At 38.9% G+C, this 17,533-nt stretch overlaps 1 protein-coding gene across 6 annotated transcripts in view; it reads right to left on the minus strand.

Annotated features, from left to right (window-relative positions):
* The window catches only part of garnl3 (GTPase activating Rap/RanGAP domain like 3), a 103,521-nt gene that overhangs the window by 43,855 nt on the left and 42,133 nt on the right, over positions 1 to 17,533 (minus strand). For all 6 annotated transcript variants that reach the window (XM_007258103.4, XM_007258102.4, XM_007258106.4 and 3 more), the window contains exon 2: positions 15,744 to 15,813. In XM_007258103.4, coding sequence (XP_007258165.3) covers positions 15,744 to 15,813 — 70 coding nt within the window. The remainder of the gene's footprint in view (positions 1 to 15,743; positions 15,814 to 17,533) is intronic.

Genomic DNA, 17,533 nt, shown 5'->3' on the forward strand with positions numbered 1-17,533 from the left:
GAAAACACAGGTGCGCCACTGACTGAAATTAACCAGCGTGCGTACACACACAGACACACTGCAGCACGCAAACCCGACTCAACAATAGACAGAATAAAGAATAAAATAACATTGCTGTTCCCTTAAATGAGCTGTTAGTCCACTTTCACAGCATGAATGCGAAGGTCAGTAACTTCTGCTGAGACGCGCAAAAGTGGTGTGCTGTTAACATATCAACCCGCCAAAGTCAGAGCGCACCTGGCTCTTAGACATGGTTATTGTCATTAGGCTCATTTCTTTATTGTTGTTATGCTGTTGGTATGCTACATAATGACTCATAAACAGTAATAAACAGCAGTTTGTTGTGTCTGATACTGAGCTGTTCTTACTATTTAGAAACGGAGATTGGCACAAGATGTATTTTTCATAATCGTAACTTTAAATAAGGAGTGAGAAGATAAAATTATATATCACTTTACTTGATACACAACAACAGACTGCATAGCTTTCACACAGACTGAAAGCAAACTCCAGACCTACAGTTCTCAGGAAGAGCAGTGGTCTGTACTGTGAATTACCCATGGGCTTGAAAAGAGTGTTTACGCTCAGTCAACTGTACTGCACTCCTGGGGAAAACGGACCAGGGTCTGGAAAACCTCAATCACAGCCCTGCTGGTATTTAGCCAGTATTGCTGTAGCAGAACTGCTTAGGTGGTTATTGATAACTTAGAGGTCTTTATAAAGCAAATTATGTATGTATATGCAATTATGTATGTATCCATACATTAGAACTGTTTGTTACTACACCACTATACACTGGTAATCATTTTCCATTATATTCCAGTGCCTTCTGCAATCCTTATTAGTATATTCATCTTGCTTTATTAGAGTAGACTTACTGTGACTTCTAAAAGCCATATAGTTGTAACATTAATAATAATTGAAAGCTGATTGGTTAGCATAATGCTATTTAAATTAATGCTAAGTGGCTAAGCTTCTTAAATCCACTGCCTGCTTTGGAAGACTGGTGATGAATACATAAGGCTTCTTTATTAATAAATGATTATTTAACTCACTATTTTAAGTAAATATCATGACTTTCACTTCTAATTATATGAGCAATTAATCTACCATTTTTTTTACATTTAATGAAGTAGTCAAACAATAAACACAGCCATAAACAAATAGAAAAACATGTTATCCATGAAAACATACGTATTTGAAAAGACTCCTATAAAAAAAAAAAGATAAAATAAGGCTAAGCAAGCACTCTCCTTATTAGAAGTATCTGAGAACCTTTGGATGTGATTTTTTATTATGTGCTATTGTGGTAAAAAAATAAAGTAAGGCAGATCATGCATTGTTTAGGTGGAGGTGCTGCTGTTTCAAAACCTACAATGTGCACTACATAGGGGAGAGGGAGTAATTAGAACAGGTCCAAAGTGTTGATTGCCTATAGATTGCCTATACATCAGTGATGGCTAACACACAGCACTAACTAACCACACAAAACAGCCAAAAGGTAACGTTACCGACCACGTTTAACTAAAAGTACAGCAGCAACAAAATGACAGCTAAAGGAAACCTATCTGAAATGCTGGAGTTTTTAACACTAGATAAGCATCCATTGTCAATTGTCTACTCTCACCTCAACAGTACGGTTTGTATTTGAATTTACAAACTCTACAACAGTGTATTTAATGTGTCTGATTCCAAAAAGTTTCCAAAAACATTTCTAAAAAGACAATGCAATCCACAGGCAGTAGGAACTGTAGTTCAGTCTATTTAATTCATTTTGTCTGCTTTATAAAATAAGCTGAATATCTCAAAGCATATTTGTGTAAAGTCCTACAATATTATTCTACCTCCAATCCACATGCTACGTTTACTTTCAGTGAGGATTCTGTATCTATCAGCTTGTCCAAAAATGTATGTGTATAGTATGTTCTTTAGTAGGGGTTCAAAGAACAGATAACACATCCCATCTATAAGAATGCACAGAAGAAAAAAAACCTTCCTGCATATTGCTGCATTAAATAAATATATGAATCAAGTGTTGTTTGTGTTTCACTCCAGAGTGAAAGATGATGAAGAGAGGTAGACTCTAAATGAACAAAATCTCTCCTCTCACCTTTCTCTCCCCTCCCTAATTTCTACAGTTCTACCCTTTGAGTCTCTCTCTTCTATTTTTGCATTTTGTTTCCCTCTGAAAGTGACTCAGCTGGAGCTGGATGGGTCTGTGTTGGAGGTGAGAAATAAGACGTGATTATGGAAGAGAATAAGAGGGGAGGCAGAGGAGAAAGTGAGAAAGATAGACAGCAAAGGCCACTCTGGCCCAATCAGCTGTCAACACCAAGTAACAGACAGCCACACGCACACACTCGTTCTGTTTACACAAAAGCCCCTCAGTGACAAAGAAGAACCAGCTGCACACACAATCTGAGACTAATTACAGAACGATGTGTGAGAGCATGTGTGTGTGTTTGTATATATATGTATGTGTGGAAATGGGTGGAGCAAAAGAAGGAGTGTGTATTTCAAAAGCTAGGAAAGTCTATATTTGTGTGTATATGTGTGTGTGTGTGTGTGGTTCAGTCACCTGTACCTCTGACACAATGTAATTTCTTTTCGCTAGAAAATTGTGACATCCTCCAGACGGAACAATGTTGGTTGCTAGGCAACAGAACACAGAGCCTCACCCTTCCCCTCTCCTCTTGCTCCCCCTGTCTCTTTCCCCACTCTTTCTTACATTCCACCTGTTGGTCTCTCTCTCTTTCCCTCTGTCTGTCTCTGTCTCATTTATGCGTGTGTGTGTATGTAAGTGTGTGTGTGTGGCAGATGGTCTGCCCTGGTCTAGAAATGCCAAAAGGAAAGCAGGAAGTCACTGGGTGTCTAAATCTGTGAAACCTCACCCGGAAAGCCATACATTCAAAGACATACACACACACATACACAGACACAAACACACACAGTCTATGTGCCATCATACATGTAATTTTACAATTTGTAAAATTATATAGGCCATCACACAGTGGACATGCCATGCAGCTCCTACAAGTTGTTATGCTAGGTACCATAGTGACCACACACATGCAGAGCACCAATTGCTGAGTCTCTGTCCAAAAAATAACATGTTTCTTCAAAATAGCAACTTAGAGGAGAGATAAAAACCTTCTTAACTTTCATTTGGAAGTCAATGTAAAAAGAGTACATTTATTCTCTTTTTACAGTTCAGTTCAGTTACACACCTCACTTCCAGACCACCGCGGCCATCGTTAGTTACTTTTAAAATTGTAAAAGTGTAAATGTATTCACAAACGCTGTTGCTATTTTAACGGCACAGCCGTACGGCATAAAAAAAGAATGTTGGTGGAGTGCAAGGTAGCAATGATCATCACATTGTGCCTTGCAAAGTGTGAGATAGGGCACAAAGAAGTTCAGGAATTTGGGCACAGGCATACAGAAACTGAAGACAGACACAGTCAGTGACATTTCACGACAGACCGCAGTCCTGTTGCCAGCAGTTCTGGCTGTAATTTTGAAGTTTAAAGCTGATTATATTTTATAAGCTGTCAGGTGCCAGTATGCTAAATGTGTGGCTTAATGGCTTGGGTGAATTGACAGCCGTTTGAAGGCGTATATCAAACTGAAAAGACAAGGTCTCCTTTGTTAAAAGCAACATGTGCTGTCAGAGTTACAGCTAAAGGAGGACTGAAGTGAGATCCTTAATTCTAAATATGATGTGTGAAAGAGAAAGTGAAAGAGTGAGATATTAAGAAAAGGGGAGGGGGCATTGTTGTAGAAAGTTCAGAAGACTAGAGATCAAGAGTTGACATGTTTAGCAAAGATTCTAATGAGCTTGCCCCCAGTCTGACTAGGACAGTCACTATTGATTATAACAGTAAATGTGCAATCTGCTAAGAGCTTTGATAATTAATTGCAAGTAAACAAAAAGGCTAAAAAATTAATAGTCCTTCAGAAATTGTGAAATGTGCTGTTAAGAAAAATACAACCCAGAACTCCTTTACAGTGTGTATTGCTATTGTCAAGCAATGTCTTGAACACTTTTTTTCTAAGGTTTGTGGACACCCTTTCAATAAATGCTAGTTGTAATTATTGCTGACAACGATGTACAAATGCACACACAGCTTGTCTTTGTAGAGAAGCATTGTCAGTACCTAATGTCAGGTGTGAGCTGGAGAAGGGTTCTTCAATCCTGGTCCTGGTGCCCTCCTAATGCCAGGTTCACACTACACGACTTTTTGAGTCGTCAGTCATTGTGCTGTTCACAATGCATGACTGGTTGTGCTGTAATCACGAGTCTTCAGTTGTTGAGATTTTCACACTACATGACTGATCGGCGACACAGGGGCACAAAATCACCGGTTCACCTGGCTTCTCTTCAGAAAAACGTTTTAATCTGGGTATTTAAATCAGTATTAATTGGAAGGTTATCTTACCTAAGTGGGTATATTATTTACAAAAACAAATAGATCAGACTGGTATTAGCCAATATTTAGCAATTACCAAATAACAGGTCCCAAGATCAGACTGAAAAAAAAATGGATTGGGACATTCCTAATAATTTTTTACTGAGTATTCAATATAAATTGGGTTATGATTACTGCCTTAAATTGAATGTATCATGAATTTCAAAAGTTGAGTTAACAAGCATGCAAACGGAAAGAGGGAGCTTAAAGGCTTTCTGAAAATGCTGTTAATTAAGGCAAATATCTCCTTTTAAAACAAGTTCTGTTTGAAGTGTTTCTAACAGGCAAAGAAAATCGCCAGATTTATATTCACTCACAAAGTACACCCACAAAACACAAAAGAGAGAATAGAAACAGAAAGACAGAAGGAGAGGATAAATCAATGCTATTGCGTCAGCGGATATTTAATTGATCTCATCAGAGCGCTTCCGAATGCATTATCACGCTCCACACACAGCGGAGAGAGCGAGAGACAGTGAAAGGATGCAGAGAGAGACAGATGGAGAATACAAAGAAACTTGCAACGAGCCCCAGAGAAAGACAAACAGAAACATTTAGATAGTTGGAATTGGTGACTTCTCTGTTTTCAGACATGAAGTACAGAGTGGATTTGTTGACAATCCAGCCTGATGTCAAGACCAGCTACACACACTGATTTCAAATGGAATTTGAACAAAACATAAACCCTTTCCACAGGACCCTGAGTGAGCACCATGTTGGCATTAAATTACTTATCAATAATTAACGTGTTGTGTCACTGATGATACACTTCAATTCAAATTTACTGTCATTTTACTGATTTAGATGTACAGCACAACAAACAACATGTAGGCTAAGTCTTACTACGGTGCAGTACAGGTGGTACAATTGTGCAAGGATTTGAAATGTCACAAAAAGTACAAAATACATATAAAAATACAAATGTGAACATGTACCTGTGCAAATGTGTGCGTGAAGGCTGGCAAAGGTGACGAAGGTGCAAGTTAAGCTACTATACTAATGGTAACTAATTTAAAAAACAATATTAGCTTACCAATCCAAACTGCGCTCCAAATGAGCCCACATGTTCACTCAGGGGAACTAAACTTTTATAATCCTTGCACATTGTTTACACATCAGTAAAGTCAGCGTAGTACACAAAGCACAGTTTATACATCCTAATTTATTGTTCTATGTGCACTGTGAACATAAAATATCCACCCTATGCAAAAAAAAAAAGATGTTAATTCACCTAATTTTTACTTTCCAGGCATAAAGGGGCCTGCAGAAAGTGATTAGCAATGTTTTATTTAAGTTATTAGCAGCTATCATACTTTTTTCATTTTTATATTAGGGATGCAGTTCTATGGAAATAGTATAATGTGCACAATAGCCTAGCATCACCAAAAGTTAGGCAGTTTTATGATTCAATATACACATTAGCAAGTGTCATTTAATGAAAGTATGTGTTCAGCTGTACAACAGTAAAGAGTTCAGATAAGGCGCAATTTCAAAAGAGCATGTCTGTGATACATGTTTCACACCTACTAAAAAAAATGTAATATGGACGTGTAATATAGGGCCGTGCAATCAATCACAAACTAATCAAAACAGATTTTCAGAACCTTTAGTCGACTTAGAGCCCTATTTTAGTGATCTATAGGTGAACGGTCAACTTATGCATCCTACTTATTCTCTTAAGTAATTTAGGCTGTGTTTTGGGTGTAATATGAAATCAACCAATCAGTGTGTCACTTGCTATTTCCTTTAGGAATGAGGCACACACTGGGAAGAATCATGAGCAGCTAATTTACAAAAAAGTATGCACAAACACCCTTTAAAATTACCCCTAGGCTTTTTAAAATGCATCTATCAGGTTTAAAATGAATGTGCTCTCTAGTTTCAGCAAACTAGTGATTATAGTATGTATAGGTTAAACTATTTCAACCAACAGCTATGTAAGGCACTCAGCCACAGTACTATCACACACGTGCAAAGCTTTACTAACAACTTACTAACCTCTCTCTCTCCAAAGATAAGTTACATACCAGGGTGCAAACTGACATGATTCTGTATACCATTAGACCCCTACTACATATGGTTCATGAATGTAAGAAGAAAATATTACTTGATGCATCTTTAACAACTGCAAAAACACAATAAAAATGACTAAATGTGTACTTACTGCATTACCAGCCATGCAAAAATTAGGCTATGCATACGTCACACACACACAAACATACACACACATACACACAAACAGAAGGCAGTGATAAATATCAGAGGGGCCGCTTTAAATGCCCTTTTCTGAGATGCGCAGCATTGTGTAAAAGGTCAGAAGGGCAGAAGTCATAAGCTGAGACTAGACATACGCTCTTTTCTATGGGTCGTTATCTAATGAGAAAGGTTCCATCTCTTTGATTCTCCATTGTTTTAAGTCCCTCCCTCCCTTTCGCTCTCACATACACACACATAAAGAAATGTCCAAGGCACATTACAGCAAAATCAATAACATTTTACCTACAGAGAGGGAGAGAGAGGCTGGCATACAGGACTGAGAGAAGGAGGTCTCTTTTAGCGTAATCCTATTTACTAAAACAAATAGTCCTACGTACACAGCTGCACTCTGTGTTGCTCAAAAGCATCCATCCAACTTGACGCTACAACACATGCATCCACCATCCATTCTATAAAATGAATGAGTTTTATGTGTTCCATATAAACAGAAATACTGCTTTTTAAAATAAAATATGTGAGCAAATAATTTTAAAGACCAGACATTGCTGTATAATGAAAGTGATTTTACTTCAGTGGAGGAGTGTTGGTTAGTTGGTGGAGTGTTCAATATGGGCCTGTGCACCTGATGTGGTGTAGAATTAGCATGTACAAGTATTCGTACCAAACCATCTTGGTATAACGGTCGCAGCTGATTACACAGTATGCACTCCAAGGGTAAATGTGTGTTACCTGTAAAATTGAAAAGCCACTAGATTTCCATGGCATTGTGGGAATTGTAGTGGTTTAGCAGTTCTGCTATGGTAACTGTAGCCTTGTTTGTATGGTACCTGTAGTCAGTCACCCCTCCTTTTTCCTGTCATCTCTCTCCCTGTAGCTGAAGCTACTCAGGGGGGACTACACAAAAACAAATGGAACAGACTGTACTTTGCACAAATTCTTTATTTACAAAGTTATTTCATTGTTAATGTTAATGGTACCATTATCAATTCTTCTAATAATTATAATTATATTTCTTCTAAAAATATAAGTAAAAGCCAATTTGGTTTGTTTTCACACAAAATGTGTCACAACAAACTATATGAGGTACCAAGAAAGTAAATAGAAACAGAAAGAAGGTTCTGTGTTTTGGTCTGGTACATAAGTTTTGTGCAATTTTACATGAAGCAACAGCAGAGGTGCTATTTGTTGATAGCTGTTGTAATTATCTGGAAAATAGACCAGGTTAACACCTTGTTAGGAAAGCCATTTTGCTCAAACTTGCTAAGTACAGCTGATTTTATTTTATTTTTGATATTTTGGGACTAGACCGAGGCTACCTCTTCGCAAGGGTCTCATTTTTTATTTGATTAAAAGGTAATTATGTTTTTTTAAACATTTCACAAAATACCACATTTGGCATGACATTAATGCTACATTTACATTATGAGCACATACAATAACAGTGGTCATAGAGGAAGTGCAGTTGAACTCATCATTTTTCCCTGCACACAAGCATGGTTGCACAGTAGTCCTATCACCATGGCAACGCATGTCTCCAGGGGTTGTGTACTGCTATGAGGCATGGAGCAACATTTTTATTTCAATTTTAATGTTACATGTTATACGCCCCTCACTTACAATGCCCTTCAAGAAAACTGCCCATCAAAAATAGTATAACAGCAGAATAACAGCAGTCTGACATTAAATGTGCTATTTCAACAGGACAATGTTTGTCCACACCACGCCATCTCAATAGCTTGCCTTGAAGACACAGATGCTACACCATTGCCAGTCACACTGCCAGACCTATCCCTGATAGAACATTTGTGATTCTATTTGACATGCTACTCTCTATTTATCACTCCACCCCTACCGCATGATCTGCAGAAATATTCAAGACTCATTGGATGGATTAATACAGGGCACCATTAGGAACCTCTACAACTCCAAGCCAATAAGCATGGCACATCTGTTACACAGTACTTCTTACCCATATCAGTCTGAATATTTAATAATTTTTGTTACTGTTAACCTTTGACCTCTTTCTAAATAGCACTGCAATCCAACACTTCCTTCTGGATGCAATATATTTTTTTAATTATGAGTCTAAAAAGGATCATTAACTGTTTTAAATAGTGGAAGACTAGGTTAACCTGAGGTGTAAACAGAATAAAGTTCACAGCACACCCACTACAGCAAGCCGTCTTGTGTTCTAACGTACTGTATTGTGGGTTAGAGCGTTGAGAAAAAGACACACCCACGTTGCTGGCCCTAATACGCTTGAGTCATGCCAGAGGCATGGCATGATATAATAAAATGCGTCTTGCCAAATTGGTTATTTTTACACCAGGATGGACCTGCTGCCAACTCTGCCTCTGCTTAGCATATGTGTGTGGGGTTTCCACAGAACATTAGAGTACTGAGGACTTCTGAACATGATGAATAATAAAGGCAAAGAGAAAAATCAAATAAGCAGTTGTATGAGACTTTTAGAGAAACATTATGGTCCCCCCCACATCCCTCATCCACTAATGTGTTACGTATGGCATGAACTCAATACTCTGGTGCATGAAATGTCTTAGCACTGCATTTCATATAAATAACAGTATGCATGTAACCAACTAACAGTGTTAACAGGAACTGCCAGGACACCATAGGGCCAAACCATGTAGATTAATTCAACAACAACACACCAGCACAAACCTCTCATGGTTTAGCATCACAGTTCTGCTGCTTACTGCTGATATTTTTAAAGCTCACCTTCCGTCATTTTTTCTTTCATTTTAAAATGTCTAGTTGTGGTCTCTAGTATGAATGAATGACATGTGAGCCGTTTTTGTAAAAAAAAAGTGCTCAGGTGTCTCTGTATAGCTCTTTTTTAATGGACTGTTTTAGGGGTGTGTCCAAAATGACCGGATTCCAGCTTTGCTCATGAATATTCATACATGCAAACAGCATGCAAATATCTCTCCTCTGATTGGCTAGGAGCACTGCGACGCCCCTCCGCCGCTCTGCCGCTCACTGCCTCCCACCTCCTAACCGATGAGCGGTGATGTTGCGTCGCTTCAGCTCCGCCTCTGGGAGTTTCTCGAGCCAAGGTGGGCTGGTCTGTGAGTTTCTGCCTACGTAGGCAGAAAGATAATTCAAAATTCACCCGTTTTTCGGAGGGGGGGAGGGGGGATTTCTTTGCTTAGCTCCTGCAGACAATGGGGGCTGCAAAACAGTTTAATGTGCAGGTGTACACATTCAACTCGGAGAGACCTACTGTATTCCACAAAAAACAAGAAAAATCGGATTTTCGCGGAAGGTGAGCTTTAATAGATTTAGACCAATAAAAAAATAAAGAGACACAGACAGAAATCTAAGAAAAGCAGTAACAGATTGTAAACTATAGAGACCAATACAAAGATTCCAGTTATTACAGACATCTTTATGTTTTAATAAATAGAAAGCAAAATATGTCTTTCTTTATTCTGAACTGCATATCTAACAGAACAACTGAATTCAGATCTGTAGTTCAGACAATTGATTTCAAAATACAGATCATCCCCGCAACAAAATACATTTTCTTATTAATAAAATTAAAACAGACTGACTATAGGTTCAGTATCTGAATTTTATTTAATTATAAAAATGTGCAAAGCTTGTTAAAATGCTGTTTGGGTCATCAATCTGTAACCCTGGGGGTCTATTAAAGTGATCTATAGGCGAGCCATCAAACACCTGCACCACAAAGCTTGATTTAGAGCGTGTTGGAGAGTCTTTGCTATCGTAACGATAGGAAAAGTATGCCTTGCAAGGCTCAAAATGCAGAAAAGGCATGTACTAATTTTCTTAGTTAATCATGGGTGTGTTTTTGGGCTTAAACCAATTAGCATTTCACCTGCTATACCATTAAGAGCAAGGTGGGTTCTGACTTTAACGGATCGGTATTTTAAGGCCATAGACCTGCATGTGCATGCTGTGAAGGTGCGTAAGCAGGTCATTTACAGGAACAGCAATATTATTTTATTCTTAATTTTTTTAAGTTGGATATGCACACTGCTTTGTGTCAATGTGTGTATGTATGTGCGGGGGTGTATGTGCATTGAGCACATGCGGTGCACCTGCGTTGCCAAGATAGCAATGAACATCTGGTGTTTGACTGTTGTCAGGGTTCAAATCAGTGAGTGGCGCACCTAAGTTTTATGCTGCCAAGATAGTAATATGCTAGAAATGTACCTGAACATACCTTACTTTCAGACCATCATACTTATCGGTGTAGACATAATCGTGTATATTCACTATCTAAACAATGCAGACAGAAGGTGTAAAAATAGACAATTGGCAGGGTGTAAGATAGCAATACATCTTGCACAGGGAGTGTAAGAGTTGCTGAGTCAACTAGCCACAGGACATCGCTAGTAACTTCACCTGATGTCACCATATTTACATTTCCTTTAAGAAAGACTGATCAAGCCTATGTGCACTAATGAAGTCAACAAAACGCCACAGAGCCGGATATTACAAACAGATGTGAAAGATGGTGCATATCTGTCCAATCCAAATAACCATGACAACAGTAATGATGTCATAATGACGAGAGACAGATCCAGGGCCAGTTTTGATTGGCTGGAGCAGGACTAAGGGTGCTCTACCAGGCTGAGAGTCTTCTGGAGGGCTGTTCTGGTGGGACTGCAGCTAGCCGAGGCTGATCGTGTGGGGGCGGACGCCTCAGACAGGCTTAGGATCGAGCTGTTTCAGTATGGGAAAGCCCTGCAGTAAATAGTTAATGAGAGATCGTTTTTCATCTCAGCCTTAGTAGTGTGAGACAGAGTGAGAGTGGTAGAAAAGAAGGAGCAGTAGAGAGAGGTATGGGATAAGATGAATTAACATATGAAAGTAAAGAATGGAAAGGAAAATGTAAAAAGGAAGAAAATGAGGAGAAGAAGTGTATTTTTCGAGACTGATGAAGTAAATGTGTATCGTCTTTAATATCCTCATCTATTACACTGGGATGCAAATAGATTAGTCAATAGACAGAGCTAGGGGTGTGTCGTATCGTATCGTATGCGATAATAGCGCCAACATTTTTGAATATCGTGAACAATATTATACCCTGAAATATCATGCCATAACACTCACCCCTAATTATCATATCAGGGTACTACTTTTTTTGCTGTTTTAAGCAAAAGAAAAATTCACACTGTTCTCATTTCCTATTAAATATCTACTAGAGACAGATTATATCTGTCCAGTATAATTTATTTTACTTTAATCCTGGATATATGGAGATATTTGGAGTGCATTATTAGTATCATGACATTCTGGATCGATTACTTCTGCTACAAATCTGCTAAATGTCTTGTATCTTTTTTTGTTTCAGTAGTGTATTTTTTATTTTTCTTTGTCATATCGCCAAGAGTATCGTTATCACGATAATACCATGAAATATCATGATATTATTTTAGGGCCATATCGCCCACCCCTAGACAGAGCCAAAAGATTAGGACTCTTTGGAGTAAAATGTCATCAACTATCCATAATGCCAGTGGTGGTCTAGAGGGGTACAAAGCCCCCAGCAATGAGCTGGGGAGACAAACTATTTTAATACCATGCATTTCAAAAGAAACAATGGATGAGCAATTGTCCCAATGCTATGCTTGCCCATTTTAGTGTAGGAGAACAAGTTGGGCAACAGTCTGGCTTTTTGTGATCACAGGAAAGGTTACTGCAAATGATTTTAGTAATACTGAGACAGTTTCTTTTATTTTAAACAAATATTTAACCATGCTAGATGTACTGTTCCACTGTCCCGTCGGGTTTGTTCAGAATGTTGCAGTCATGTAATATCATTGGCAGATAAGTCAACAGTTGAAACACTCGTATCTACTACTCATCTCTGGTCCTGGAAACATTGCATGTTTTGGGGGCTTGCTTGCTCTAAAACACCTTCACAAGTTCTCAGCTTGTTACTGATTACCAAAAGTCAAAATCTAGGGACTCCCCAAAATATAATTAATGTCATAGAGGTTTAAGGCCATGGCTTACATTTCATTCATGTTCTTTTCACACTATATCAATGTTTTTTTTTTCTCGCTAAAAGTTTTTTCCTCTCATTTGAGACTATTGAGACAGAAAGTTACAATACTTTCAGACAACCTGTTCATTTTTCTGTGTTATTAAATTGTGTGTGCTCTTCCCAGTAAACAACCAAAAAAAAGCCTGAGCTTATAGACCAAAATATTATTGTTTTATTTTTTATGCAGTTTTTTATGATGTAGAAAATGCTAGCAATGCAGTAGGAAATTATGTATATTTTACAATTGTGTTAAGGCTGATCACATTTTACTGATATTTACCAATAACTTACTGAAAATCTGTACTGAAACACCTCAAATTCATGTCTCTTTTTGAATTAGTTGTTATGCCTATTGGCAGCTTTTGCTGAGCATGTGCTTTACAGTCCTGTCACTGAATTTAATGTTGCTGCTGCAGTGATGACAAAGCATTTTTCATCCCTCCCCCTTTCAAGCATCAAATCCAATAGATCTCACAGAGCACAGCAGACGTCCTGTTGTCTGCTAGATGAACACTCTGGGATGTCGGAATTCCCTGCCAAGTGAATTGCGCAGTTTTTCTTAATGTTGAATTTTACACTGGGTCTAGCTTGGGAAAGCTGGGGCTACACCATCTGGTTCGAGGGTCTGTGATGGTTGCATGGCTACACACGCTCATTGGCATACATGCATTTCATCTAGGAGTCATAAAAATGTGGCAATATAAAAAACATTGGAATGATGAACCGGCCTTGATCATGCCCTGAAAAGAGGAGGCGGCTCATGCTGGCTTAAAACCGCGTGTGTTGCTGCTTACAGGCTCTTTCCTCGGCACCCCACACACACATACACACATGCAGATGCACAATTATGGCATTGCTGGCATGGAATCACAACTGGTCACAGATCAAAACGAATTAGCATTACAGAGCCATGGAAATTAAAATGTGTCACTCACACACACTCACACACACACCAGCTAGTTAATTCCAACCAAAACAAGAGAGTGGTGCTAAGATACGCACATCCTCTCATTAATAAAAAGAAGCACTGCGGTAATTAAAAGAGAGAAAGTGCACCTCATGCTGCAGGCCATCCGAATGCTTCTGTTCATGTCATAATAATAACTGTACACACCTGTGTGTGTGTTTACAAAGAAGCCGTCAGCAGATGAAAACATAATTAAAAAGATAAACGCAGGTCAAAATAGGGCAGAAATTCTGAAAGAACAGCAGATGCACTACGGGTTGCATTCTAAGTACACCAAATATTTAGCTCTAAAAGCAACTGTTAGCGTTAAAAGCTTGTTGGATGTGGTCTAGGAGAAGACACAAATTTCAATGCTTAATGATAACTGATTTTGCTGTTGGTGTGTAACAAGCAGTGACCAAACTGTTGTCCCGATCACATTTTTTTCATATATTTATTTTTTAGTATCTGTCTAATCTTCCACATTTATTTTAAGACCCTCTCTTTTGCTTTTAGATGCAGAATTGTTGGTCAATTTTTCTCCTTCCTCCCCACCGTCACTAGCTTGGTCCAGCCTGACTGTCCAGTTTGGCTCTGCCCCTGCCATTCCTGTACACCAAGAGCGCTACGTCACAGAGGGTTGTTTGAGAATGTAGAACCCCCTTTTATACAGCCAGGAAATGCAGCCGACGTTTGAAGAAATCTGAAGGACACAACTTATGTATCCTTTACAGCCCTCAAATACCTACAATTCTCTGTGCATGCATACAACGCAAAGAGAAAAAAAAAACAGCAACATGAAATTGTATAGAAAATTGAGAAGCAGAATTCATATTAAAATGTTTTAAAACTATTTAGGATGTGAGATGATAAATGCTGGGGACTGCCACTGTTTAAAATACGAATGGGAATTGTCATAGTATTGATCCTGGTGGCCTCTGTACACAGATAATGTCCCGCCCTTCAATACAAAAAGCCCATCAGCTGGCTGCTTGCACTGCAGTAGAGGAGGTTCAGTACTTCAGAAATGTGGAAATCTATGCAAGTGCACTAGCCAGAACAAGTAAGAATTGTTGACCAAATGCAACAAACATTTTGTGAGGTTTTTATCAGATTTTATCAGAGATTTAAAACCTTCAGTTTCCAGCATTTTGATCTCTATATATTCAAAGACATCGACTGATCTCTTCTTACTGGTGATTCGTGTCTGTCACGAAAATATATTTGTAGACTATCATATAATCAGTTACTTGGCATTTATGCATACATTTTACACCACGTGACTGATTGAGGCAAAATACTCATACTCATCATATTCATCATGAGACTGCCAAACCAATATATATATATTTATATATATATAACATTTAAAATGCAGTCAGAAGTCAAAAATAGCACCTCACTCTCTGCTTTCTTGTAACTGAATTAACTAAATTCAAGAGAAATTCCCCTGGCCTAGTGTCCACATTCTTTAAAAACAATGGCTTTGGATTCTTAAATGCTGCAGTGGATGCAATGGTCCAATAACCCTTAAAACTCAAGTCATTTAAATATGGGCCAGTTCTCTCTTTAGAGAAAATGCTTCACGCATACTGTTAGAGAGTGTGACCGTAAACACTCTCACTAATACAAACATGACAATTATGCCCTCTCCATCTGCCAGCCTTTTTCTCAAACTCATGCACACATTCATTCTGACTCACACTCATCTCGTCACTCTCGAGTATATACACCAGCTGTTGTACATGATAGTGAGAGTGTGGTTTTGTCGCCAACCCTATCTGACACAAGGCTACCCTTTCCTCACTACCCACAAAGTCCTTAATGCATTTCAAGAAGGAAGTGACATTCAGTGCGGTTCTTTGCCTCTTCCTGTCTGACTCTCCGAGCTATCAAACCAGGCCAGAGGCCAATAAGAAAGACTCAAATATAAACACTTCCCTTCTCAAATGGCACTACACAACACTGGTAAAACCCGTCAAAGCATTATGTAACCTTAGCAAGACCGATCAGATCATTGTGAATAGGAGAACACACAGTTACACTGGATAACAGGCATGTTAATACTTACCAGTTCCACTGATCCGTAGTGCTTCCGACTGAAATCGCCTCTCCTGCAGCCCAGATCTTCTGAGGCAGAACTGAAACACAGAAAACAACTCATTAACTACTTCAAAATCCTACTCATAAATAACAATTTGACAAAAAAAAATCTTTCACAGATCTTTTCAAACATCCACAACCTTTTTGTTTACTGCCCACATTCCTTTTATTTAGTTTAATGATGCAGCTACAAAGCTAACATGACAAACAAAGAGTAGAAAGAATTCACCTCTCTAACACGATCTCTGTTGTTATCTAAATACCGTATTTTTCGGACTATAAGGCGCACCGTATTATAAGACGCACTATCAAAGAACGCCTATTTTCTGCTATTTTTCCATACATAGGGCGCATCGCATTATAAGGCGCGTTAAGTGACACTAGAAAGGGTGCCTATATCAAAGTGAACAGGGGTGGCGCCATGTTTCCCTTCCCCCACCGGGGGTGGTCGCTTGCCGGTGGAGCGTCTCAGTATATATAAATCTAGCTCTTTCAAAGTCAAACGAGTGCTGGATATTAATCTACACAGATTCCTCTCCTGAAAACTGTTTATTTGGGTGAGTAACGTGCTTCAGTTTATTTACAGTAAGCTTAGATTTCCAGATGTCCACTAAGGCTTGCTGCACCAGCGTTAGCATAGCTATCCGCTAGCACGCTAGCTAGTCACCTAAACTAGTAAAGTTAACCCAAACTTAAACGACAGCGTTACACTGAGTAATCCTGCGTGTTCTGGTAAGACAGTGAGATATTAGCTAGCGATTCGTCCCCCGTAGCTTGTTTTAACACTGTAAACAAGCAGATTACAGGCTGATAAAACTCACCTCTGAGAGAGTTAGCGCTTAGCATCTAGCTAATGCTAGCCAGGCAAAGCAGCACAGACTTACAGGCCGATAACTCACCTCTGAACGGTGAACGCTTAGCGATTAGCATCTAACTCTAATAATACTGCTCCAGCAGTATTAAAAGTGCTAAATTTAGAAAATACTGATCTCTGAACAGTGAAAAAGCTAGCTAGCTAAGCGGTTAGCATCTAGCTAATGCTATTGCTGCTCTGCACGGAGTGTGTGTTTACTGCTCCTTACACCTGACGGGTAAAATTTAGATAATACTGATCTCTGAACAGTGAATAAGCTAGCTAATGCTATTTGCTGCTCCAGCCTCGGAGCTGCACGGCTCTGGACTCTGTATAGCACTGAAACTCTGTATAACGCTGCACGGAGTGTGTGTTTACTGCTCCTTACAACCTGACGAGTAAAATTTAGATAATACTGATCTCAGTGAATAAGCTAGCTAGCTTAGCGGTTAGCATCTAGCTAATGCTATTGCTGCTCAGCCTCGGAGCTGCACGGCTCTGGACTCTGTATAGCACTGAAACTCTCTATAACGCTGCACGGAGTGTGTGTTTACTGCTCCTTACAACCTGACGAGTAAAATCCATACAAAAGGCGCACCGTATTATAAGACGCACTGTCAATTTTTGTGAAAATTAAAAGTTTTTAAGTGCGCCTTATAGTCCGAAAAATACGGTACCCACAATAGCAACATAAGTGTGGCCTGATCATAGGCCACATCCGGCATTTACTAGTGGCCCACATTCTTCTTGCAATGCAGGGCCAAAAGTGTTACAAATGCAGGAACATAGGAATTTTAAACCAGAGCCCAATCTCATTTCACTCCATGGTCCTACCACTTAGCCCTACCCCTCACTGGTAATATAGCAGCACAAGCGACCAAAGAACTTACACATTTGAGTATTTT

This window comes from Astyanax mexicanus, chromosome 1 (assembly GCF_023375975.1).
Source record: "Astyanax mexicanus isolate ESR-SI-001 chromosome 1, AstMex3_surface, whole genome shotgun sequence".
In the NCBI taxonomy this organism is placed as follows: Eukaryota; Metazoa; Chordata; class Actinopteri; order Characiformes; family Acestrorhamphidae; genus Astyanax; species Astyanax mexicanus.